At 39.8% G+C, this 24269-nt stretch overlaps 2 protein-coding genes and 1 pseudogene across 4 annotated transcripts in view; 2 read left to right on the top strand and 1 right to left on the bottom strand.

The window, feature by feature from the left end:
* The window catches only part of LOC102862619, a 13236-nt pseudogene extending 8875 nt beyond the window's left edge, over window positions 1-4361 (top strand).
* A 656-nt stretch (window positions 4362-5017) lies between these two features.
* RPL5 (ribosomal protein L5) lies at window positions 5018-12820 on the top strand. The gene is made up of 8 exons (XM_006882482.1): window positions 5018-5029; window positions 5690-5759; window positions 6037-6152; window positions 7303-7437; window positions 8165-8367; window positions 8971-9148; window positions 12223-12311; window positions 12676-12820. Exons 1-8 carry the CDS (start codon window positions 5018-5020, stop codon window positions 12773-12775), a joined length of 903 nt encoding a protein of 300 aa, XP_006882544.1. The 3' UTR covers window positions 12776-12820.
* A 1450-nt stretch (window positions 12821-14270) lies between these two features.
* The window catches only part of FAM69A (family with sequence similarity 69, member A), a 278683-nt gene continuing 268684 nt past the window's right edge, over window positions 14271-24269 (bottom strand). For 2 of the 3 annotated variants that reach the window (XM_006882414.1, XM_006882415.1), the window contains 2 exons: window positions 15969-16145; window positions 14271-15083 (listed from right to left, as the gene is read on the bottom strand). In XM_006882414.1, the coding sequence (XP_006882476.1) occupies window positions 14271-15083; window positions 15969-16145 (990 nt within the window). The remainder of the gene's footprint in view (window positions 15084-15968; window positions 16146-24269) is intronic. The other variant, XM_006882416.1, reaches the window with a different exon arrangement.

Genomic DNA, 24269 nt, shown 5'->3' with positions numbered 1-24269 from the left:
CGCTCATTAGTGTTCAAGGCCTCAAACCTGTTCCTGAGATAGTTCTGAAATTCTGGTGGGATAGACTCAAGGTCGTATTTTGGTTGCCATGGATTTGGTTTAATTTTCCTCAACTTCAGCTTGAACTTGCATATGAGTAGTTGGTGATCTGTTCCACAATCAGCTCCTGGCCTAGTTTTCACAGCTGATATTGAGTCTGTTGGGTCACCTTTCTTTGGAATGGGAACAAATATCGATTTCTTCCAGTCAGTTGGCCAGCTGGCTGTACTCCAGATTTCCTGGCACAACTTAGTGAGCACATTCAGGGCAGCATCTGTTTGTTGAGAGAACTGAAACATAAATTTAAGCCTCAAATCACAGTTTTGACTGATGCTGTGGGTGATATATTGAATGACTTAGGAAGCATCAAAGTTGATAGAGGGAATACAGAGTAACTGTACCAAAAAGAACTGACTGACTTAAAAAAGAACTGATGTGTATACCTATTCAATTTGTGTGCTGAAGAAAAATCATTCTAGATGATGGACTTTATGAAGAAGAACTTGAGGCACTTGCTGCAGACCAAGATCTATAGCCTTCAATATGAGTTACATCTCAACATCAAGAAAGCAAGAATCCTTATTATCAGACCAATAGACAACATCATGATGGAGAAAAGATTGAAATTGCAAATTATTTCATCTTACTTGAATCCACAATCAACACGGTTGGTAGCAGCAATCAGGCCATCAGGAGACCTATGATACTGGAAAAGTCTGCAGCTAGGGACTTCTCTAAAGTCCTGAAGATCAATGATGCCAATTTAAAGATTAATTGATACCATAATAAGACAAAGGTAAATAATCCAATTGAAAAATGGGCACAGGATATGAACAGACACTTCACCAAAGAAGACTTTCAGATGGCCAACAAGCAAATGAAGAAATGTACAAAATCCCCAGCTCTAAGAGAGATGCAAATCAAAACACTATGAGATATCATCTCACACCAGTAAGAATGGCAAAATTTAACAGAACAGCAAACATCAAATGCTGGTGAGGCTGTGGAGAAACTGAAACTTTTACTCACTGCTGATGGGAATGTAAAATGGTGCAACCACTGTGGAAGGAGGTATAGAGCTTTCTCAAAAAGTTGCAAATAGAGATATCATTTGACCCAGCAATTCCACTACTGGGAATATACTCTAAAGAAACCATAACTGCCACCCAAGGAGATATATGCACACCCATGTTTATTGCGGCTTTATTTGGCACAGCAAAGAGTTGGAAAACAACCCAAGTGCCCATCAACAAACGAATGGATAGAGAAGCTCTGGTATATTCACACACTGGAATATTATACTGCATTGAAAAATAAGGAACTCATGCAATATTATTCAAAATGGGTGACCCTAGAAGACATTACGCTGAGTGAAATATCTAAGTCACAAAAGGACAAATATTGCATAGGACCACTGTTGTAAAACAGGACTGAGATCGGGGTTGAGGGAAGACTGAGAAAGAGGGGATAAATAGTATAAACTGCATTGAAACAGATGAGGGAGAGAACTGTTTAAAAGGGATATATGATTAAGTATTATTGTCATGACAGGAGTCCAGACGGAAGGCTGCATAGTGCAGTGGACTCGGGGGGAGGGATTGTATAACAGTGAAAGAATTTTACTTTTCAAAGAGAAAAGCAAACTGGGGGGAGGGTTGGGCAGGGAGAAAAGTGCAACAGTGAATCAATGGAGACCCTAAGTCTCTGTAAACTTCCATTAAAATTAATAGAAAAACCGAAAAGAATATCACTAAAAACTCTTGGTGTTTCTACCTTAAAAAAAAGTAATTTAAAGCTTGATTCAAGTCATGTTATTCCCAATGTTGTTGTTGTTAGGTGCCATCCATATGACTCATAGAGATCCTATGAACAAAAGATCTGAACGGTTTCCTATCCTGTGCCATATTCATACTTTCTGACATAGAAGAGCCCATTGCAGCAGTCACAATGTCAATCCACCTGGTTGAGGGTCTTCCTATCTTTTACCAACCCTCCCCTCTTCTGAGCATCATGTCCTTCTCCAAGGTATAGTCCCTCCAAGAAACATGCCCAAAGCATATGAGGTGAAGCCTCACCATTCTTGCCTCCAAAGTGTACTCTGGATGTTCAGTGCTCTTCTCCAACACCATAGCTCAAAGGTATCAATTCTTTTTCTGTCAACCTTATTAATTGTACAGCTCTCAGATGCATGGCAAGTGATTAGAAAGATGATGGCCTGAATCAGACACACCTTAGTCTTCAAACTGACATCATTATTCATCAATAATTTGGAGATGTCCCTGATTGCGAACTTTCCCAGTGCAATGCATCTCCTTATTTCTGTTGGCCAGATAGCTCGTTGGGCATCCAAGGCTGCATCTGTTAATTGAAACAAGTCAATTGGTATCCCACTGATTCCTGGGGTCTTATTTTTTCCTCAGGCCACCAGTCACATGCCCTTGCCATGCAGCTCCTCGTGTGCTCATGCCCCATGTGACCTGTCCTGTCCTGTCTTGTGATGCCTGTGCTTGTCTGGAGCATGCAGAGGCCTTCTGACTTCTTACTGAGTGTCCACATGCTGGGCACTCCTTACTCAAATCTGACAGGTGTTGACGAAGGACTAAAGAAATGCCTTGATTTTTTTTTTAAAAAAGTTAAAATAGTTTTAAGAGCTGGAAATTCAAAGGTGAGTCTGACATCAACATCTGTACTAGGTTTTGCAGATTATAGTGGGCTTGGATCAAGCAAGGTTTCCTGGGGTTACCCTGCTCTTGCCAGAGGTGGACTTCTGGCAAGGACAAAAGGAACTCATGAAATATACAAAATGGGTGACCCTGGAGGACATTATGCTGAGTGAAATATCTCAATCACAAAAGGATAAATACTGCGTAGGGCTACTGTTGTAAAATGGGACTGACATCGGGGTTGGGGGGGAGACTGAGAAAGTTGGGATACATTCTGTATACCGTATTGAAACACGTGAGGGAGAAAACTGTTTACAACGGTTTTGATTATGATTAGGATATTATTGTCATGACAGGAGTCCAGAATGAAGGCTGCATAGTGGAGTCGACCTGGGGGGAAGGATTGTATAACAATGAAATAATTTTTCTTTTACTTTTCAAAGAGAAGAGCGAACTGGGGGGAGAGGTTGGCAGGGAGAAAAGTGCAACAATAAATGAATAGAAATCCAAAGTCTCTGTAAACTTTCATTAAAATTAATAATAATAAAAAAGAAAGAGTAAAAAAAGAAATAAAAAAGATTGAATGGTTATCAGGGTATTGTGAAAAGCAGGAAAAGAATGAATAGATACTCTTGTATTGGAATAGATGAGAGGAAGTTCAGTTTGAAATGAATAAATGATGCAATTAACAATCCACAACAGAACATGTTGTTGTTATGTTCCGTCGAGTCGTTTGTGACTCATAGCGACCCCATGTACAACCGCCCTAAACTCTGCTCTATCCTGAGCCAATCGCACTGCCTCTGACAACCCCATCCTGATAAGATTAAGGGAGAAAATAAATAGAAAAAAAATTAGTGGACATAGGGATGAAGGGATAGCAATAAGGATTTGTTTAGACTTTGTAGCAAGTTAATTGTATATTACTGGCAATTATTGCCTATAAATGATTATGTAGAAAAATCTATGAGATTTGCAAACTTTCACTCAAATAAAAGAATTTTTAAAAAATCAACTAAAGAAAAAAAAGTTCCAAAGCAAATGAATTTTGACTTCTAAAGTTTTCCTTCTGTATAAAAACTATTATTATGGAAAAAATTCTCTAGCGCACAAAGTCAAAGTTTCTTAAAATTCTCCCTCTTCCTGTTAACCACTTCTCCAATGCTCAGTCCTAAATCTGAACTTGAACCAGCTGAGATCTAGTGTCACATTGTAATTTCGCAGGCATTTCGCCCTCCCACCAGCTGGGAGCAGCAGGACGCACGTTTTTTGGCTGAAGGCGACCCTCTTCCGCACGTCGCTTGCGTAGTCGCCGGCGCTACATACTGCGCATGCCCACGGTTTTCTGTCTTTTCCGCCCCACGTAGGGCTGCTTGCTGTTTGGTGTTTGGTGAGCTGGACACTTCTCTCTCTGTTCGGCAAGATGGTGAGTGGGCTTTTCTATGTTGGAACCTTAGAAGCTCGGGTCTTGCTCGAACGCTCGTCTGGAGCTCGTCTCGCGCTACAGAGAGGCCGGATGGCACTAGATTGCCAAGGCAGACATGGTCGGGCTCCAGTTCTCAGCGTGGCCTAATGGCTGCCGCCTGCCCGCCGCCTTGGGGGAGGGGTTATCGAAGAAGGGGGACGAAAGCCACGGCATTGAGTTGGATAGAGCCTTGAGCTAGGTAGACAGGCTAGGTGGACAGGGCTGGTTCTCCAGAATAGGGTGTCAGCCGGTGGCTCGGCCTGGGTTAGCGTACACTGGGGGGTGCTGGAGTAGAGGTGGTCTTGACACTGGATCGTGGTTTTTCCGGTAGCGCGTCGGGGCCCATGTGTGTTCATTCAGTGTCTGTGTTGGCTAAGAAATTAACTCTGAAGTCAGAATTTCCTGATGATTGAGAGTATTTGGAAATTTGGAGGAGTTGGCATGTGAGCTGCAGAAGTTTATTTAGAACATATTTTCTGCTTTTTTCTCTACCATTGTTTCCAGTGGTTAGTGATGGAATCCCAAAGAAAGGGTAGGATGAGGCAAGTGTTGGTGGCGCTCTGCCGTTTAAATGGGATACATTGGCTGAAGTACGCTCTTCCACTTAAGTTGTGTGACATATAGTTAAGGCTTTTCTTTTTTTCCATCCCCAGAACATACATGGAAAATGAGGGCAGGGATGTGTTCACTTGAGATAAGGTTTTTTGAAACAGCACCTAGCATGTAGACTGACATTTGGCAGAAAGGTCTGGTCCCTGGACAGTACTCACCTAGTTGGGCACAAGGATTGTTGTTGGTCTTTTGAGTGGACAAAGTAAGTCATTAAAAGTTCTTCAGAACACTGACAGTGATGGTTGAATCCGTTAAAAAGTTGGGGCATTTATTTCATAGGCTTTTTTGTAAATTCTGTTTTTCCAGTGTTTGTTTTTTTAATATAATTACCCCTGTGCTAGATGTAACCCCCAAAATCCCACCCACTGTCCTTAGTTTTGACTCCACACACCTGCAGGACACAGTGGAACTGCCTCAAGATTTCCAAGCCTGTAAATCTTTTTTTTTTTTTAAATTTTATTATTTTTGTGTGCGTGTACTGTCAAATCAGATCTGACTGGTACAGGAGGAGATTGTCCCTCCTTCCCCGGCAGAGCATCTGGTGGATTCGAACCTTTTGCCTCTGGGATTGTAGTTGCAGCTCCTTGCCACTAGGCCACCACCAGAGCTCCCCAAGCCTGTAAATCTTAATGTGAGAAGGCTGCACCTACTTACCCCGGTTATTCGACCCCAGTATGGCTGGTGCATTCTAACCATTGACCTTTTGCTTTAACTTACTGCTCTCCAGGGTTCCTTTTTTAAACTGAAAGTAGGAAAGTTGTTATTTTAACCTGAAGTGTTTTGAGAAATATTCGCCCCTACAAAATGAATTTACTGAAAATTAGTTCTTTTTTGTAGTTAAACATACAACTTTGTTACATGTCAAAGCTAAAACAGTTACCAAGATTTTATTTTTTTTTCCTCCTTAAAGGGGTTTGTTAAAGTTGTCAAGAATAAGGCCTACTTCAAGAGATACCAAGTGAAATTTAGAAGACGACGCGGTATGTTTCATTTTCACATCCTCCCCTTTCCAATAACCACACATTTGCTTTGTATTGGAGTCCTCTCCCTTTTTAAAAAAAAATTTATTTTTTTATTATTTTTTGTGCATGTACCGTCAAATCAAATCTGACTGGTACAGGAGGAAATTATCTCTTCTCCGGCAGAGGATCTGGTGGATTTGAACCGTGTACCTTTGGGATTGCAGTACAGCTTCTTGCTACTAGGCCACCAGAGTTCCCCTATTGGAGTCCTCTCTCTTGACTTTTTTTCTTTCAGAGGGTAAAACTGATTACTATGCTCGGAAACGCTTGGTAATTCAGGATAAAAATAAATACAACACACCTAAATACAGGATGATAGTTCGTGTAACCAACAGAGATATAATTTGCCAGGTAAGTTATCTTCTGGATACAAGGGATGGATGGGGGTAGTATTCTCTACATTCACTCGTCTGTAATTAGGTGAAACCAAGCACATGATCTGTGGGACAGCTAAGTGCCAAAAATATTATCAAAGGAATAGTTATTTCCCCCCTTTCATAGGTCTAGAATTGGAATTAGCATTAATTTTTTAGGTGTAAAAGGGCTTAGAGAAACTCTGGAATTTATGTGTGCATGAGGTAGGGGGTGCGTAATTCGATGTAAATTAAAGGTTGTTGGTCACCCTGTTGCCAGTAGAAAAAAATTTTGTCGTGGACAGAACCTGAGTCACGTTTTGTGCTCATGAAGGAGATATGTAGTTGTAAATTTTAAATAAAATTCCAGGGTTATTCTCCATTTGAAATACAGTCTTAATAAATTGCTCCTGGAAGCTATTTTTCTGGGCTTTTGTAAATAGAGAATCTTAATAGGTGATAGAAGAAAAATTGTTACCTTTGAACTGTGGTGTTGGAGAACAGTACCGACTTTCCATAGACTGCCAAAAGAGCAAACATGTCTTGGAGAGGTGCAGCCAGAGTGCATCTTGGAGGCACAGTTGACAAAGCTTTGTATCCCGTACCTTAGGCATGTTGCTAGGAAAGGCTATTCCTTGGAGAAGGACATCCTGCTTGGAAAGGTAGGGGTATGGCAAGGGATTAACATCCTCAATAGGCTTGAGAGTTCCAGAATTGGACAGGATTCAGATCTGCTATTTATAGGGTCCCTGTGAGCTGCACATGACAGAACCTAACTACAATAATAGATCTTTGCAGGTAGCAGGCATACCTGTTTTCTGGGCATACCCAACTTGGTATTAAACTCTGAAAGCCTATTGGCATCAGATTGACTTGCACAAATAAAACTGTTCCATAGATACTTTTAAAAAGCTTTTTAGGGAACTCTGGTGACAATCTGCTGCTATAAAGATTGCATCTTTTAAAAAGTGCCTCTTTCATTTTCTAGTGAATGGTGGCTAGTAGTTTTCTCAGCATTTGAAAATGAATAAGTAGTACAATTCCACATTTTTAATATTTAGCATTTACTTGGTAGTTTTTAATATAAGGAGGCTGTTACGGACAGTACTAAAATAATCATTGACTTTTTCCCCCCCCTTTTACTATAGATTGCTTATGCCCGTATAGAAGGGGATATGATAGTCTGCGCAGCCTATGCTCATGAACTTCCTAAGTATGGTGTGAAAGTTGGCTTGACAAATTATGCTGCAGCATATTGTACTGGCCTGCTGCTGGCCCGCAGGGTATGTATGAGATGATGTTACTTGAGTTAATTTATTCTTCTTAACTCTCTGCAAGATAATGAATTAGGCTTGAATTAAGGACAGTGCATTTTTTTAACCAGAGAAATTGACTGCCTTTCAGTCTTCATAGTCCTCTTTGCAGATAGACCTAGACTGATGCACAATAAAATTTTCTGCAGTGATGAAAATTGTAATCTGTCCTGTACAATAATAGTCAGGCTGATTTTTCATTAAATTTGACTGACCATATGTGGTTTCTTTATCAGATTATCACATTCTTGCTAGAAAGGTCAGGATTGTGGAGCCTCCACTCCAGTCCTCATAATCTGTATTTTTTGGGATGTCCAAATGACTTATGTGCATCTTTCAGAAGTAGGTACTAGTAAAGGAGTTGTTACTATTTAATAATATTTACCTTGAGGTTGTTGGCACTTCTTTTAGTGCTATATTGTGTAGAAAAGAAGGGGGTGAAGATAGGAGTTTGTCTAATTTCTCTTTTGTTAGTTTTTTAGTAAGTGTCAGGTGTATGTATCATTGTTCCAGTTCACATCTTCATTGTGTATAATCTGGGAAATTTCTATTAACTTTTGAAAGTGTTGAGATAAAAGGAATGGTTGGATAACATCTCACCCAGATGTTAAAGGTCATATGTTATGATTGATGCTATTTCCATTTTACAGTTGTTTTGCATATATTTGGTTATTCAGGCTCACTTCTTTCTTTATAGCTTCTCAATAGGTTTGGCATGGATAAGATTTATGAAGGCCAAGTGGAGGTAACTGGAGATGAATACAATGTGGAAAGCATTGATGGCCAACCAGGTGCCTTCACCTGCTATTTGGATGCAGGCCTTGCCAGAACTACCACAGGAAATAAAGTGTTTGGGGCTCTGAAGGGAGCTGTGGATGGAGGCTTGTCTATTCCTCATAGGTAATGTAATAGTCAAGGCTTTGGGGTGAGGTTCTAGAATTCTCAACAGCTTTGGTTGGATTGTGGAGATATAAAGTAACACTTTGGAAGTAGGTTGCTTATCACATAGTTAAACCTTACTGGTCTTAATTTGTAGTCCATTGGTACTTAAATTATTGAATGTACTTGTAAATTCCATATTCTTAAAAAGAAATTCAATACATACCAAGAGCACAAATTCATGTCCTTGATAATTATTGTCATCTTAATTCCCATACATGTATCCAAAGACACAGCTAAACATTTCTAGGGTTTTGAATCCCTTTTCTACATTAATCTTACTAGGCAAAGGAAACTTTGTAGTGCAAGACCGACCTTGGGTCATTGACGGGTTTTTAAAGATACTTGTGGATTTGTTTCTATTTCCGTCTAGAATTGGGTGATAAGCTGCCGCGTGATGATATCCCACTATCTGAGTAGTCAGTAGTTGGTCCTTTGATTGCATATGATGCAGTTAATTGTTTCAAGACGGGACTGATGGCAGCTACCCTGTAGTTAATGAATAAAACTAATATCGTGAACTGATTATTGTCAAGTTATACTAAAATCAAAACTTTATTTTAGTACCAAGCGATTCCCTGGTTATGATTCAGAAAGCAAGGAATTCAATGCAGAAGTACATCGGAAACACATCATGGGTCAGAATGTTGCGGATTATATGCGTTACCTAATGGAAGAAGATGAAGATGCTTATAAGAAACAGTTCTCTCAATACATAAAGAACAACGTAGCTCCAGACATGGTAAACATTTTTTTAACTAGAAACTTCCATATTTACTTACAGAATCAAGTTTACTAGTTCCTTATACCAGGAGATTAAGGTTTCTAGTAATAGAGAATTGCTTCTGGCATCGTTCAGATCCACCAGTAGTGCCAAGGGAGAAAGATGGGTAGTCTCCTTCTGTGTGATTTACAGCATTGCAAACCCATTGGAGGGACAGTTACAGATCACTTGTGACTGGATAGCATTGATAGGGAGATTCCTTAAATAGGTTTATTTCCAATTAGAAGTTTGAAGAATAGGAATGTCTGAAAGTATAGAAGTAAAACAGCCTCACACTGGCTTTGATTCTGACCTAGGGCAGTCCTTCATTGGATTTCTGTGGCTGTGAATTTTTATGGGAGAAAGACTGCCCATTTTTATCCCATGAATACCAACCCACGTTTCATTTGGCAGCACTACACATGATTGATTACCTTTAGTTATAAAACCATGTTGTTTAAAGAACATTAGATCTGGACCTTTGTTGGGCACTCCAAGTTGGTGAAGGGTAGGCACCACTAGAGTTCCTTGGCTTGAAATGAGGATGTCTCAAACCTTGTCATAATTCCATAGATAATGAATCTTGAATCTACTATGTTCTATATTTAGCGGAATGTAATTAAAATTGTGTAAGGTTATATGGCCTATCAAGTAGTGTTACATTATTTTTGTGTTTGTACATAGTAGTAGTCTGTTTTGACACAGCTTTGAGAAAATTTTTAAAAAGTATGCTTAATATACCTAGAATTGAGTAAACATGGATTGACTTGATAGGAAAGGTCACAATTAAGAGGTATGCTGCTCTGTGCAAAAGATGTGCTCATTAATTTGACATGTTTATTATGCTGCTGTGATGGTTTGGATCCTGTAGAAAATTATACTTAAAAATTTTTTGAATCATCTGCTGCGCTAGGGTAGCTATTAGTCGCAAGCGACTCAACAGCACATAACAACAGCTGTGCTTTCAGATTTTAATTCCTGGTAACTTCTTGTATACATGCTATATCCTTCAAGTGGTCTGTTTGGCTAAGTACTTCGGCTATTCCTTAATTTTTTCCTGCAGTGGCTTCTTATGTGTGCCAACCAGAATGCTCTGCAAATACCACTTGTATCTTGGAAGTAATTTTTACTTACCCAAACTTAAGGCTTTACTTCTATTCCAGCTGGCACTCTGTTGAGTTTTCTGACACTAAATGGCACAAAGGCCCATCTTTCTCCTGTAGAGCTATTGGTGGATTCAAACTACTGGAGAAGCTTGGCCTTTGGATTAACTGCACAGCTCTTTTAGACTATGGTGTCAGAGCTCTCTATTGCCATACATGGTTGTAGTCTCTATTTGTCTGATGACTTGATAAATAGGAACTAGATTTAGATTTCTGAAGTTTAATAGAATTCATAATTATTGGGTTAATTTATTAAATACCATGAATACCTATAGTAAAGAGCTAAAAATGGCAGATAAATGAACTTTTCCAAAAAGTAGTTAGTGCCGTCTCATGTGTTTTTCTTTTGCCTGCTAAGTAAGCATTGTAAATTTTGCCCAGTTTTTCCACAGAGTAATTACATGTTTTGTTGTTAACTATTTTTGAAGCCCACTGGCCCCTTGAGGCAAATCTTTTATACCACGAGATAAGTCCATTTTGAGCTGTAGGGTTTTTATTGGCTTATTTTTCATAAGTAAATTTCCAGACCTTTCTTCCTAATTTGTCTTAAGTCTAGAAGCTACACTGAAACCTTTTCAGCATCATAGCAGCACAAGCATCCATTGACAGGTCATGGCTACGTTTGAGATACACTGACTGGAAATTGAACTAGTTCCTTTGTATGAACGGTGAGAAATCTGCGACTACATTTAACATAACATACTTTTTAAAACAAAATACCCCCCAACACCCAACCTTTGATGTCTGTCATTGACTCAGGCTAATGGTGACCCATGTGTGCACAGCCACATTGTGTAAGAAAGGCCTGATGATCTGCTACTGTAAAGGTTACAGCCAAGAATGCTCTGGAGCTCAGTTCTGCTCTGTAACTTAAGTGGTCACCATGACAATTCTTTAGGGATCTATCAGTGCTTAGGAATCCAAGTGGTGACTTAAGTGGCTAACAAAGGTTGATGGCTTGATTCTGCCCGGAGACAATTGGAAGAAAGGTCTAAAGATGGGTGTCCAATAAAGTAGCTATTGATGATCTTATAGAACACATTTCTACTTTGAGTCACATGAGATCACCTTGACGTTAATTGCTAAAAAAAATTTTGATAATGAGTGCTTAAAGACATTTTTGTAGCTATGCTATATGAATTGATCTTGTATAGGATCATTTAGTCATTTGAGAGTATTAATTGAAACAGTTCAGAATTGCAGCATGTCTTGATGAGTTTTAATAAAAAATTAGCCAGTAAGATAACTGATTATAATAACCTTGCATGAATTTGTTAAGAAAATCCAGATCTGGCAGAAATTATTGCCAGGTGTTAAGTGACTAGTAGGGACATTTGATAGTCAATCCAAAGACAGTTTGAATCCACCAGCTGTTCCACAAGAGGAGGATATATGCAGTCTACTCCTGTGCAATTTACTATCTGAAAACACTGGAGGGTCAGCTCTGAGTTACCATTATAATGAAAATAAGTAACTAGTAATGAAAGATACATAAGGTCACTGACAAACAGCATTAGAAATAGCTTGAAAAAACCTGTCTAAAATTTTCACAAACTGAATAGGGAGGGTAATAAGAATTTGGTAAAGTTTATTGAAAACCAAAGGTTAGGTTACAGTACTACAAAGTTGTGTCAGTGGTATGATGGTGTTGGCCTAAATTTTCACATCAGAATACTACAGTCAAGAAATATTTTCAGTAACTGGGATATAGTTTCCTGCAGAAATCACTTGGCTCTAAACAGCAGGTAATAGCCCTGACTTAGTTTTTGTTCCTCTTTGAGAACCTGAGGACAAAATTGAGCATGTAGTAGAATTAGAAATGTAGTAACAACATTATTGTTTAGGACATGTGTAATGAAACCAAGTACTGTTTGGTTTCCTTTGTTTCAGATGGAGGAGATGTATAAGAAAGCACATGCTGCCATACGAGAGAATCCAGTCTATGAGAAGAAGCCTAAGAAAGATGTTAAAAAGAAGAGGTATGTATTTTACTGTTATCAGTTTTGCAGGACCCAGAGTTTGGTGGTGTACCCCATATTGTCTTTCCTTTACCTTGTGGGTCAGAGTCTCAGTAAAGACTGGCAAACTCGATCACTAGCTCTGCATGATGTTGCAGAAGCAAGGGGAACCAGGTTTGCAAAAGTAATTGTGGTGATAGAAATTTTGTGGCCTCAGGGACTACTGAGGTGGCACATTCTATCCTAATACAATATAATTACCAGTTTTTCCATTGGAAAAAATGTAGTAATCTTACCTTGCTATTAGGATTTTTTTCTGTATGGTCCTTGAACAACCATAGAGACTGGTTTAAGTAAATTAATTTTCCCGTGTTTTGTTTTGTAGGTGGAATCGCCCCAAAATGTCTCTTGCCCAGAAGAAAGATCGGGTAGCTCAGAAGAAAGCAAGCTTCCTCAGAGCTCAGGAGCGGGCTGCTGATAGCTAAGCCAATTTTCTGTGAAGATTTTTCAGATAAACACAATAAATTTATTGTTCAAGCAGCCCAATCTGTGTTGAGCTCTTAGGTTTTTTTTATGTCATTGTAGGAAATAACTCTGAAGTAAAGAAGTAGAGGAGTAGGCAGTTAAACTTCTCCCAGAACAGAAGTATAACTCCCCAGAAAATTTGTCTTTATGCTGACGCCACAATTCAGATCAGTTACTTGGGCTTCTCCTCTGCTTGACAATAGTTACCATCCTTCATACGTAGGTTTAAGATAATACAGGAATCCCTCAGCAAGCAACAGACGAACCATCACTAAGAAGTAATTCTTCCATCCATTTATTGTAACTAGTTAATTAGTCAGGTAAAAAAAGTACCTTCAAAGTATATATAATCTTAAGGAAACTGATGTTGACTTATGACTGAATTTTCTTGGTAGAAACCTGTCTAAATGGCTAGTGAAGGGACATAACACATTCACTTAAACCATGTGAAACGAAAGAGAAAATGCTGGGTCTTTGCTCCAAAATGAACTGTTGAAAGGTACATGCCAGATCTGAATATACATATGAAAACTATGAATTTTTAACTTTAATATCAAGTTCACATGAAAAAAATGTTAATAAATTACAAGCCTTTTAAGAAATAGACCTTTGGCTGTTGGCAAACAATGGTTTTGAAAATAGAAACTACCAATAACTTGTGATTTAGTCACAGACCTATGACTTCCCTTACAGTTGAAAATTTAGGATTGTGTGGGGAGTGGGTTTACAACTTGATAAATGAAGAGTTCTGTGTCTGTATTTACACTTGAAACAGACCTTTAGAAGGTAGGCCCCGTTTTGGCCGCAAAATTGGCAAATGCATTTTGCCAGGTAGAATACTTCCTAAAGGAGTTTGACTCTTGGGCTCATAAAAGAAGCCACTTGAAGGAAACATTGTAAAACCACAGATGATAATTGAAGTCTAAATGAGGTTAAAAATGTGTATATAATACAATAATCCATGCTGTAAACCCATCATTTGTTTATAAAGGAGTAATTTGCCTGTTTTGTAGTCTTAATTTCTGTTACTGTGCAAACTTGACCATGCTAAAACAAGTAAATTTAGAATGATTTTTTTTTTAACAGCAGCTTCAATGCACACAAATGTTTCCAGCAATGGTATTTTGGCTAACAGTTTATAAATCTACAAAACACTGTTAATGTTTATGGAGTGAGGGCTTTCACAGCATTTTTTTAAAAACCCACCTCATTAGTTGAAATAGTTACAGTGAATTAATGCACTGGGAAGTATAACAGCCTCTAAAAAAGGCAGGACTGGAATCTTTAATCCATTGATTGTACATGTCCTGCCATTTAGTAATCACATAAAGCTCATGGCTCCAATAGGCCCAGCAGAGTGTTCTGTGTAAACTCGCAGGGAACGGAGTTAGAAGCCATTTTTATGACGCTCAAAACATTTTTAGAAGTTTTCTAAAATGTTAATATTTAAGTGAACTAAGAGTCATTTGTGTAGGAAATTTTCTTCCACAGTAATGTTTTTAGGTTATTTAGTATCAAAGAATGTTCCATTTCCATTTGATGCGCTGTGACTTTGAGAGCAATGCATGAATAGAGCTGTTTTTCTAATTCTTCACGAATTTCACTTGGAGCACCACGCAGAAGGTAGTCTTTGAGTAACTGACAGGCTTTTGCCAAGTTTGGCTGTATCACTTCTGAGGTACACTTCATTGTACTCTGATCACAGCTAGTTCTACAATCCGTGCCATAGACACAGTCCAGATCAGACTCACAGTGACGGTCCTTAATAAGTTCCTTCAAGTTTGCCTCTGGCACGATTTTTCTCATGTCCACCATTTTTAAATCATACTTATCATTATATCCTAGGTTTTTGGCACTAGTGTCACACATAAGGAAGTTTCCATATGGGCCATGGAAAACATCTTCCACAAATTCTAGAAGTCCTATGGCTATTTTAGCCTTTCTAGGCCATGACGGTGTGAACAACTGATCCATGCTTCTTCTGAATCCAGATGGAATAAAAAGTTCGATGACCCATGGAAGGCTTATTCCATAAAGAGAGGTATATTCAACACTTTCCATCACATAGAGATCACCACAGAACCCCATTAATTTGGGGGTGTGTTCCTTATCTTGAAGTATTACCATAAGAAGAAACTCATTTAATTGGAGAAGGGCCCAGGCTGACTTTGCTTCTCCCAAGGAAACCTGGCCATCTTTGTCTCCATCAGCCACCGTCAAGATGAGATTAACCAGTTCAGAGAGGTTTCCCTGATCACCTAACTTGGCCTAGTAAAGAAAAAAAAGACTAATTACACATAATAATGGAAAAAAATAACACGCAAAAAGTTCATTTAAGATTATCACTTTCTTGTAATCATCTCATGGTATTCTACAAAGTTGTTTAGCATGTTAAATCTTCAAATACTTGGGTTCTTAAGTGAAAGAAACTGATGCTTATGCTGCAAATCTGCTTTACCAAATGTATTTGTTTACCAAGAAATGGCTGTTCCAAGTACCCTAGTCACCCCCTAACCTTGACATAAATATAACAACAAAGATGGTAAGCTTACTTGCAAGGTTGCAGTGCAATGTATTAAAATACTGTTGTGTAATGACTGCACTTGCAGAATTACTTGACTCAAATAATGAAGGTTACAGAGCTTTTGCCTGTTAAGTTTTTTGAGAATAGAATAGTTTGAAAATATACCAAGGAACAAGGGGGAAAAAAGCAAGCAAAATTGACAAAGTTATTCCCCAAACTTCATTTTTGTATTTTTAATGTTTTGTCTGAGTATTATGACTTAAGTGTAATTTGCAATCAGGATATACCTTCCCTTTTGATTATCAGTTATAAATTTTTTTAAAAATTAGTTATCAAATCTAAAAGTTTTTTAATATCAGTTATAAAATTATGCAGCAATCCATCTGGTTATAGTGATCTCATGTCTGGGCATTTCTAGCTTTTATAAGTCAGTACTCTGCAACACATGTTTTTTGCCTTTTGAGTTACTTCATCAAGATGGAACCCATGGTATATATTTTTAAAACTAAGCAAAACCCATAATATATAACCTCAATCCTTTTATAATTTAGGACAAGGTCCTGCTCCCACTCTTTCAGAAGGTTATCTACTGCTTCACATGAGCAGCATGGGAATCACATAATACTTACTTTAAAAAGACTATAGACCATTTCCTTAAATTTCTGTACAGTTGTTCCCCTAGTTGGTTTATCAAATAGAACTACTTCTTTTCTTGGTTCCAATTCAGTTCCAAAGTCAAGATGAAGAGCTTGTTCCATTTGACATTTAACCACACCAGGCAGGTTATCCCAAATCCCTAAATACATCTGTGTGAAAATTAATGACAAGTTAGGCACTAGATTAAGCAGAATCAGCCTCCCTCCCTCCCTACCCCTAGCAAAGATACTGTTTAGGACTCTCAAAAGCACGGCTTAGTAGTTAAGAAGCTCAAGTGAAGAAGCTCCACGGAAGAAGGATGGGCACCTTCCCATACAATTTACTGCCTCTGGAAGCCTGGAGTGTCAGTTATGAACTAGTTCTGACTTGCTTGCACATAATAATGTTGTTGTTGTTGTTATGTGCCGTCGAGTCGCTTGCGACTCATAGCGACCCAATGTACAACAGCCCTAAACTCCACTGTGTCCTGTGCCAATCGCACCGTCTCTAACACTCCCATCCCAATTATCCCAGTCACTCAATCAATCCACCTCATAGAGGCCCTTCCTCTCCTGCGCTGTCCCTCCACCCTCCCAAGCATGATGTCCCTCTCCAAGGACCGGTCTCCTCACAACATGTCCAAAGTATGTTAGACGGAGCCTCAGAATCCTTGCCTCCAAGGAGCCACCCGGTTTAACCCTTTCCAGGACAAATCTGTTTGTTTTCCTAGCAGTCCATGGTATTCTCAATACTCTTCTCCAGCACCACAGCTCAAAGGCATCAATTCTCCTTCTATCCTCCTTGGTCATTGTCCAACTCTGATGCATAACAAGTGATTGTGAAGACCATGGCCTGTATCAGACGCACCTTAGTCTCCAGAGAGAAACCATTGCTCTTCAGTACTTTGGAGAGGTCCCTAACAGCAGACTTTCCCATGGCAATGCGCCTTTTAATTTCCTGGCTGCTGGTGCCAAGACTGTTGACTATGGAGCCAAGCAAACTAAAGCTGTGTACAATCTCAATCTCTTCACCATTCATCATGATGCTGCCAATTGGTCTAGTGGTGAGAATCTTTGTCTTCTTGACATTGAGCCTCAATCCATATTGGAGGCTGCAGTCCTTGACACTCTGCAGCAGGCACTTCAGGTCCTCTTCAGTTTCAGCAAGCAGGGTTGTGTCATCCGCATAACGCAGATTGTTGATAAATTGTCCACCAATCTTGACCCTACATTTCTCCTCATAGAGCCCAGCCTCCCGGATAATCTGTTCTGCATATAGGTTGAAAAGGTATGGAGATAGGATGCATCCCTGGCGTACACCCTTCCCAATTTTGAACCATGCAGTGTTCCCTTGCTCTGTTCTGACAACTGCCTCCTGGTCCAAGTATAAGTTTCTCATTAGAACGATCAAGTCTTCTGGGATTCCCATTCTTCTCAGAGTCAGCCACAGTTTGTTATGATTCACACAGTCAAATGCCTTTGCATAGTCAATGAAACACAGATAGACATTCCTCTGGTATTCCCTGCTTTCAGCCAAGATCCATCTAACATCAGCTACAATATCCCTAGTACCACGACCCCTTCTAAACCCAGCCTGGACTTCTGGCAGTTCTCTGTTGATGTGCTGTTCCAGTTGTTTTTGGATAATCTTCAGTAAAATCTTGCTTGCATGTGAAATCAGTGAGACTTCTATAATTTCCACATTCTGTTGGGTCACCTTTTTTTGGGATAGGAACAAATATCGATCTCTTCCAGCCAGTTGGCCAAGTGGTTGTTCTCCAGATTTCTTGGCACAACTTAGTGAGCACGTCCAGGGCAGCATCTGTTAACGGAAATATGTCAATTGGTATACCATCTATTCTTGGAGCCTTATCCCTTGCAACTTCCTTCAAAGCAACCTGAACTTCTTCCTTCATCACCATAGGCTCTTGCTCATATGTTGTTTCATGAAATTGTTTTGTGTCTTCCAATTCTTTTAGATACAGTGACTCAGTATATTCCTTCCATCTTCTTTTAATACTTCCTGGATCATTTAACATTCTGCCGGAAGCATCCTTGATTATAGCAACTCAAAATAATAACAATAACCTACTTAAAAAACAGGACCAAAATATCAAAGTTGAGCAATCATTTTCTTTTTAAATGGCAAATTTGAAATCACATTCCACAGCTTTCCTCCTTAATTTGAAAAAATATTATGTAAAAGAATGCATGCCTAACATTTTAAAGGTCAAAACACACAGGAGGATCTAGATATTATTTCTCTAATTCCACTACCTTTCAAACCAGTATTATATGGTGCCTCCAGTGGCATAATCCATATGGAGTGGTACTGCTAAACTCAAAGGCAGCACCTCTCTGACAGTTCGAATCTACCAGTTGCTCCATTGGAGAAAGATGGGCAAATTACAAGGGGTAAGCTGACCAAAGCAGGAGCTGCCTGGGTTAAAAGGATGAAACCAGGGCAAAAAAGAACATCCATTCTTGGGACATGCAAAACCGTCATTCTGCTGACCCTGTCTTCTGATAAAAAAAAGTCAACTGTGGTGTCTGTGACATACCTTGTCTGAGGATCTGCCTTATTCACAGCAACTCCAAGATTCAAAATTAATACTGGGACCACTACTGACATGGGGCTCCCAGGGACTAAGCCTGATCAGCAAGATAGTTGGAAAGGCTAGGCCATTAGAAAGCAGAGTATCCATACTGCCTGAAAGCAGGGCAAGCTATTGAACCCCTTCCAGGCCCGCCACGGCACCAGACTTCTATGCTAGCAGTAAGAGAGCTAGCAGATCCAGATGACAAGGTCCAGGAACTGTATTGCTCTTGCTGATGGGACTCAGCATCCCTCATCTTACCAAATGAACTGCAAGTTGCTGTTGACTTGAAAGGTAATGTAATCAAGTTCCCACTTAAAGCAAAAATAATTTTATCAGTTCTACCTTTTTGTTTAAGACCTTTTCCCCCACTAAATGGATAAAGTTAAAAGTGCAAAGATATATAAAGAAAACTTTACAAGTGGTACTATTTTAGAAAGAAAAAAGTTCATCCTTAAAGTAGAAGGTCGTCCCCTCCCCCGCCACCCCTGAAAGAGTAAGTGACTAGAAAGCAAGAGTAAGTAAATAAAAGTTTAAAGAAGGTGAAAAAAAAGTAAGGGGATCTTAAGTAATGATGGATTGTTCTGCAAAGACTTTAAAATGAAAAAAAAAAAAATCCAGGCAAATCAAGTTTACTCTTGAAATTTTTATTAGTTCAAAATACTCTAACAAAACATGATGAGTTCTTACTATTATCAGGAAGCAGTACTCAGAACAGAGCAAGGAAACACTGCATGGTTCTAAATCAGGAAAGGAGTGCGTCAGGGATGCATCCTGTCCCCACATGTTTTCAATCTGTATGCAGAACAGATCATTTGGGAAGCAGGGTTTTATGAGGAGGAATGTGGCATCAGGACTGAAGGAAGACTCATACAGATGACACACCTTGCTTGATAAAACTGAAGAAGACCTGAAGAGCTTGCTGCAGAAGGACCAGGACTATCGTCTTTAATATGGATTGAAGCACATCAAGAAGACAAAGATTCTTTGGGAGCTCTGGTGGCCTAGTGGCAAGGAGCTGCAACTACAATCCCAGAGGCTCATGGTTCGAATCCACCAGATGCTTTGCCGAGGAAGGAGGGACAATCTCCTCCTGTACCAGTCAGATATGATTTGACGGTACACTCACATAAAAATGATAATAAAAAAATAAAAAAAAAAGAAGACAAAGAATCTCACCACTGGGCTAACTGTCAGCACCATGATAGATGGTTATGGAGAAGAGACTGAGGTGATTAGCAATTACAGCTTGCTCTGCTCCACAATCAATACTCTTAACACCAGCAGTCAGGAAATAAAAAGATGAATTGCACTGGGAAAATCTGTTGTCAGAGGCCTCTCGAGAGGGCTGAAAAACAATGAGGTGTACCTAATACAGACCATGGTCTTCTCAATTACTTGTTTTGCTTCAGAAAGCTGGACAATGACTAAGGAAGACAGAAGAAGAATCAATGCCTTTGAGTTGTGACTGCTGGAGAAGAGTGTTGAACATACCACTGACTGCCAAGAAAACAAACAGGTGTGCCTTGGAGAGGGTGAACCAAGTCTCTCCTTGGAGGCTAGGATTCTGAAGCTCTGTCTCACAAATTCTGAGCACATGACCAGGAGAGACCGGTTCTTGGACAAGGACATCATGCTTGGAAGGGTAGAGGGACAGCGCAGGAGAGGAAGCCCCCAGATGAGATGGATTGATACAGAAACTGGGGCAATGGGGTTCTTGTGTTAGAATTAGTGAGACTGGCTCAGGACAGGGCAGGCAGGCTTCAGAGCTGCTGTACATAGGCTCGCTATGGGTCGCAGACAACTCGACGGCACATAACAATTACTGCTAAAATCTTGTCTTTCTAGCATCCTTTCTAAGTTTATATCTTTCTGACTACAGTACTTTCGGTAGAAAATAACACTAATTCGAAGAGATACAAATAGTCTGGTCTTGGAACCTTGTATGGGCTCCTAGATATTCTTTGGACCCTTGAATGAAGCTCCACCCAAAGAAGTCTAATTGCTATTCACAAACTATGACCCCCTTCTAGCAGGAAATAGATAAAGCAATCCTCATTCCCATTCCCTTAATAGCAGTTAGAGCTCACAGAGGAGAGACCGCAGTACCCAGAGCCTTCCACCATCCAGCCTCACCAGCAAAATCTAAATTATTAGTGCAGAGTCCTCTATTTGTTTAAGGGCACATTGTTCTTAGAAAACTGAGTTTAAATACTAAGGTAGCAAAGAGGGCATTCAGAGACTACTAGCAAGTAATAACTTCTCAGTTATAAGACATCTTTTTTGTCTACCTTCTACCCCTTAAAATGCCTTATCAAATTTACACAGTCTCTGTACTGAAACCTACTGTATAAAGCAAATAATACATCTCACACTCTAAAAAAATTTGTAAAACAAAACCAAAGGAGATGTATGGGTTAAGCTGACCAAGGCAGGAGCTGCTTGGGTTAAAAGAATGTAATCTACATACTCAAGTTTATTGCTGCTTTGTTCACAATAGCAAAGAGGTGGAAACAACCCAAGAGCCCATCAACAAACGAACGGATAGAGAAGCTGTGGTACAGTCACACAATGGAATATTATGCAGCACTGAAAAACAAAGAACTCATGAAATATTATACAAAATGGATGACCATGGAGGACATTATGCTGAGTGAATTATCTCAGTCACAAAAAGACAAACACTACATAATGTCACTGTTATAAAACAGGACAAGAATGGGGGTTGAGGGGAACTAAGAAAAGAGGGGATAAATAATGTACATGGCATTGAAACAGATGTGGGAGAGAACTGTATAAAAGGAATATATGATTAGGTATTACTGGCATGAAAAGAGTCCAGAATAGAAGATTTATAGTAAAGTGGACTGGGGTGGGGATGTGTCTGTATAACAATGGAAGAATTTTTTTTCCAAAGAAAAAAGCAAACTGGGGGTGTAAGCTGGTTCTGACTCAATGGCAACGAGTTAGTTTTCTTAGTTAGTTGCTATGATCTACTAATTAATTTTAGTATTTTTAACCTTGTAGGCAACTCTATGAGGCAGGTATTTTTTAAAAAAATTGAATTATTTTTACATGTACCGTCAAATCAGATCTGACTGGTACAGGAGGAGATTGCCCCCTCCTTCTCCAGCAGAACATCTAGTGGATTTGAATCGCGAGGCAGGTATTTTTATTCTCATTTTACTGATGGGGAATCTGAGACAAAGGTAAGTGGAATAACTTTTCAAGTTAACATAATAAGTCGCAGAGCTAATATTTTAACTTGGGCAGTCTAGCCTCAAAGGTCATGAATGGTCTTAACCATCAGGCTAGGCTGTCCCTTTACAAAGAACATTGTATTACCTCTCTGCTAAAAACCCTCCCAGCGATTCTCAATTGGACTAAAGTCCAAAGACCTTAACCACTGCTTGTTAAGTTCTCTGTGAGGTGTCCTGGCCTACACTCATTTTGTACCTCTTAATCCCTCCGTCTCTTAAATCCCAACTACAATGTTCTTTCTATTCCTTGTCCCCAACAAGCTTGTTCTTGCTTCATGATCAGCTTCATTGGCGGTTGGTTTTGTCTAGAATGCAGTCTCCTCAGATCTTCTTACCTTCTCATCAACTACGTCTCAGCTGAGATGACACATCAGAAAGGCCTTCTGTGATCCAGATCCCTCTTCACCACAAGGTCATGCACTAACCTATTACTCAATTTTCTTTTTGCTTTAGCACTATCTGAAATAATCTTTTTAATTGTTGTTATTGACTCACTTATCATCTTTTTTTCCTACACTAGGACCTAAGTCAAAGGAAGGGAAAAATTTTGTCTGTCTTGTTTTGAGGGTCACTCACAATGTGTCAATGGTGCAATGTACGTAGTAGATACTCATACGCTGGATTTTGTTTCAAAAATCCTCTTAAATATACTAGTATTGTCAACTTAAGACTGCTTAACATTTATTTAAGATGAACACATATTTACACAAGATAATTAAGAAATAATATAAAGAAAACAAAATGTAAAAATCATGTAGCATTCCATAGCTCAAGGATAACAAAGGCTCTGTTGTAGTTTCTTCTGGTTCATTAACATAACATTGGTTTAATATTTCTTCAATGCTGAAATAGATTGATTTCCTATTAAATTAATCACCTGTAGTTTTTTTGTGACTCAGCTCCCCCTGTCCTTCGCTCATGTCTACAGTTTTTATTCAGGTATTAGTGCAAATGCTGTCTCAGGTCTTTCCTGGTCACTTCCTCTAGACTACATTTCTACTAGTGGGGGCTGTGCATTATTTACCATCATTTCACCTTGTGTATCTCCTTTATAGAACATACTATGTTCTGTAACTATTTATTTATAAAAAACTGTTTAGTTTGTTTGGCTGATTTATTTGTGCTTCCTTTCCTCTTGGGAGAACATAAGGTTCTCAAAGGAAACAATCATAACTATCTTCCTCACTACTGTCCTCCTTGTTACTAAAACAATATCCAAAATATACTGGGAATTGAGCCAATAAATATATACTGAATGAATGAAACATTGAAGATTAAAATTAATTTTATATCTTTTACAACTCTACTACAAGAATTCTTTTAATAATGCCTTTAGCAGAAAATTAAGAGAGCACTTGTCAGACGGGCCGGGAGGAGACCCAGGAAGAGCAGTAGTCAGCCACCCACCGTGGAACTCCAGAGGAGCGAAGACTACCCACCACTGTGCAACCCCCCTGCAGCCCACACCTGCGTGCCCCCCCCCACACAGGGTACTGCTGCATAAACAACCAGCAGCGCCCAAGCCCTGCCCCACCTCTTGGTGGTAGTGTCCAAGCCCTGCACTCCTTAGGTTCCCCCTAGTCACTTGCTTTCCTCCCCTTCCCCCGCCCCCCTTCCAGCTCCACAACCACACACCTCAGTCCCCACCACAGCCCTGTGACCTCAGGGCACCACTGTGGATCCGGCCATCACCCGGAGCTATCAACTGAGCTGTTGTGGAACTAACCTGGCAGAAGAAAGGCCGGTAGGATCTTATCTGTGTTTACTGCGGCATTGCTGATTATCTGGGAGAGCACCTAAGGGTGTGCCAACAGGTGGGGAAATTGGCCGAGCTCTCTTGGGTTCCCACCCAAAAGGAGACAGCCGGTTGGCTTCTGTGAACTCTGCAGACCAGCCAGAGGCTAGTGGGTTGGTGGGAATTTGACCTTGACTATTTGGATCCTGTCGGATCCAGGACCCTGCTGGAGCAGGGGCTGTTGTGTGAGGGCACCTGTGTAAGTGCCACCAGGCAGGGAACACTGAGAAAACCATTGGGTAGGAAACGGACAACAGGAATTTGAGTAAGGACCCCAGTCGTGAGCACACTGAGACAGCAGAGGTTTGAGCAAGGTCCTCCAAGTGATTGACCTGCCTTTGCAATCACCCAACCCTTTGCCTGCCTCACCCCATTTGGCTCCACACCAGTGCCTACACATCTGGGCAATCAAGTTGCCTTCAAGCAGGAGCACCCTGACCTGTTTTAGCAATAAGAGATTGCCCTAGCAGGTGCTGAACTGACATTTTTCTGAAGTCATAAAGTCGAGAAGCACACAAGTTTGGTAGCTGCCCATCTGATCTCAAGAGCATTGTCTTCAGATCAAGAACACATACCAATGTCTCAAAGAAAGCAAACTATCCCACATAATATACAAGAGCAAAGCAAGATGTCACTCACAAAG

Source organism: Elephantulus edwardii, unplaced genomic scaffold (assembly GCF_000299155.1).
Source record: "Elephantulus edwardii isolate Elephantulus edwardi_28Jun2011 unplaced genomic scaffold, EleEdw1.0 scaffold00020, whole genome shotgun sequence".
NCBI lineage: Eukaryota > Metazoa > Chordata > Mammalia > Macroscelidea > Macroscelididae > Elephantulus > Elephantulus edwardii.
The sequence above is the reverse complement of the archived record's forward strand: the minus strand, read 5'-3'. Positions and strand labels throughout refer to the sequence as shown.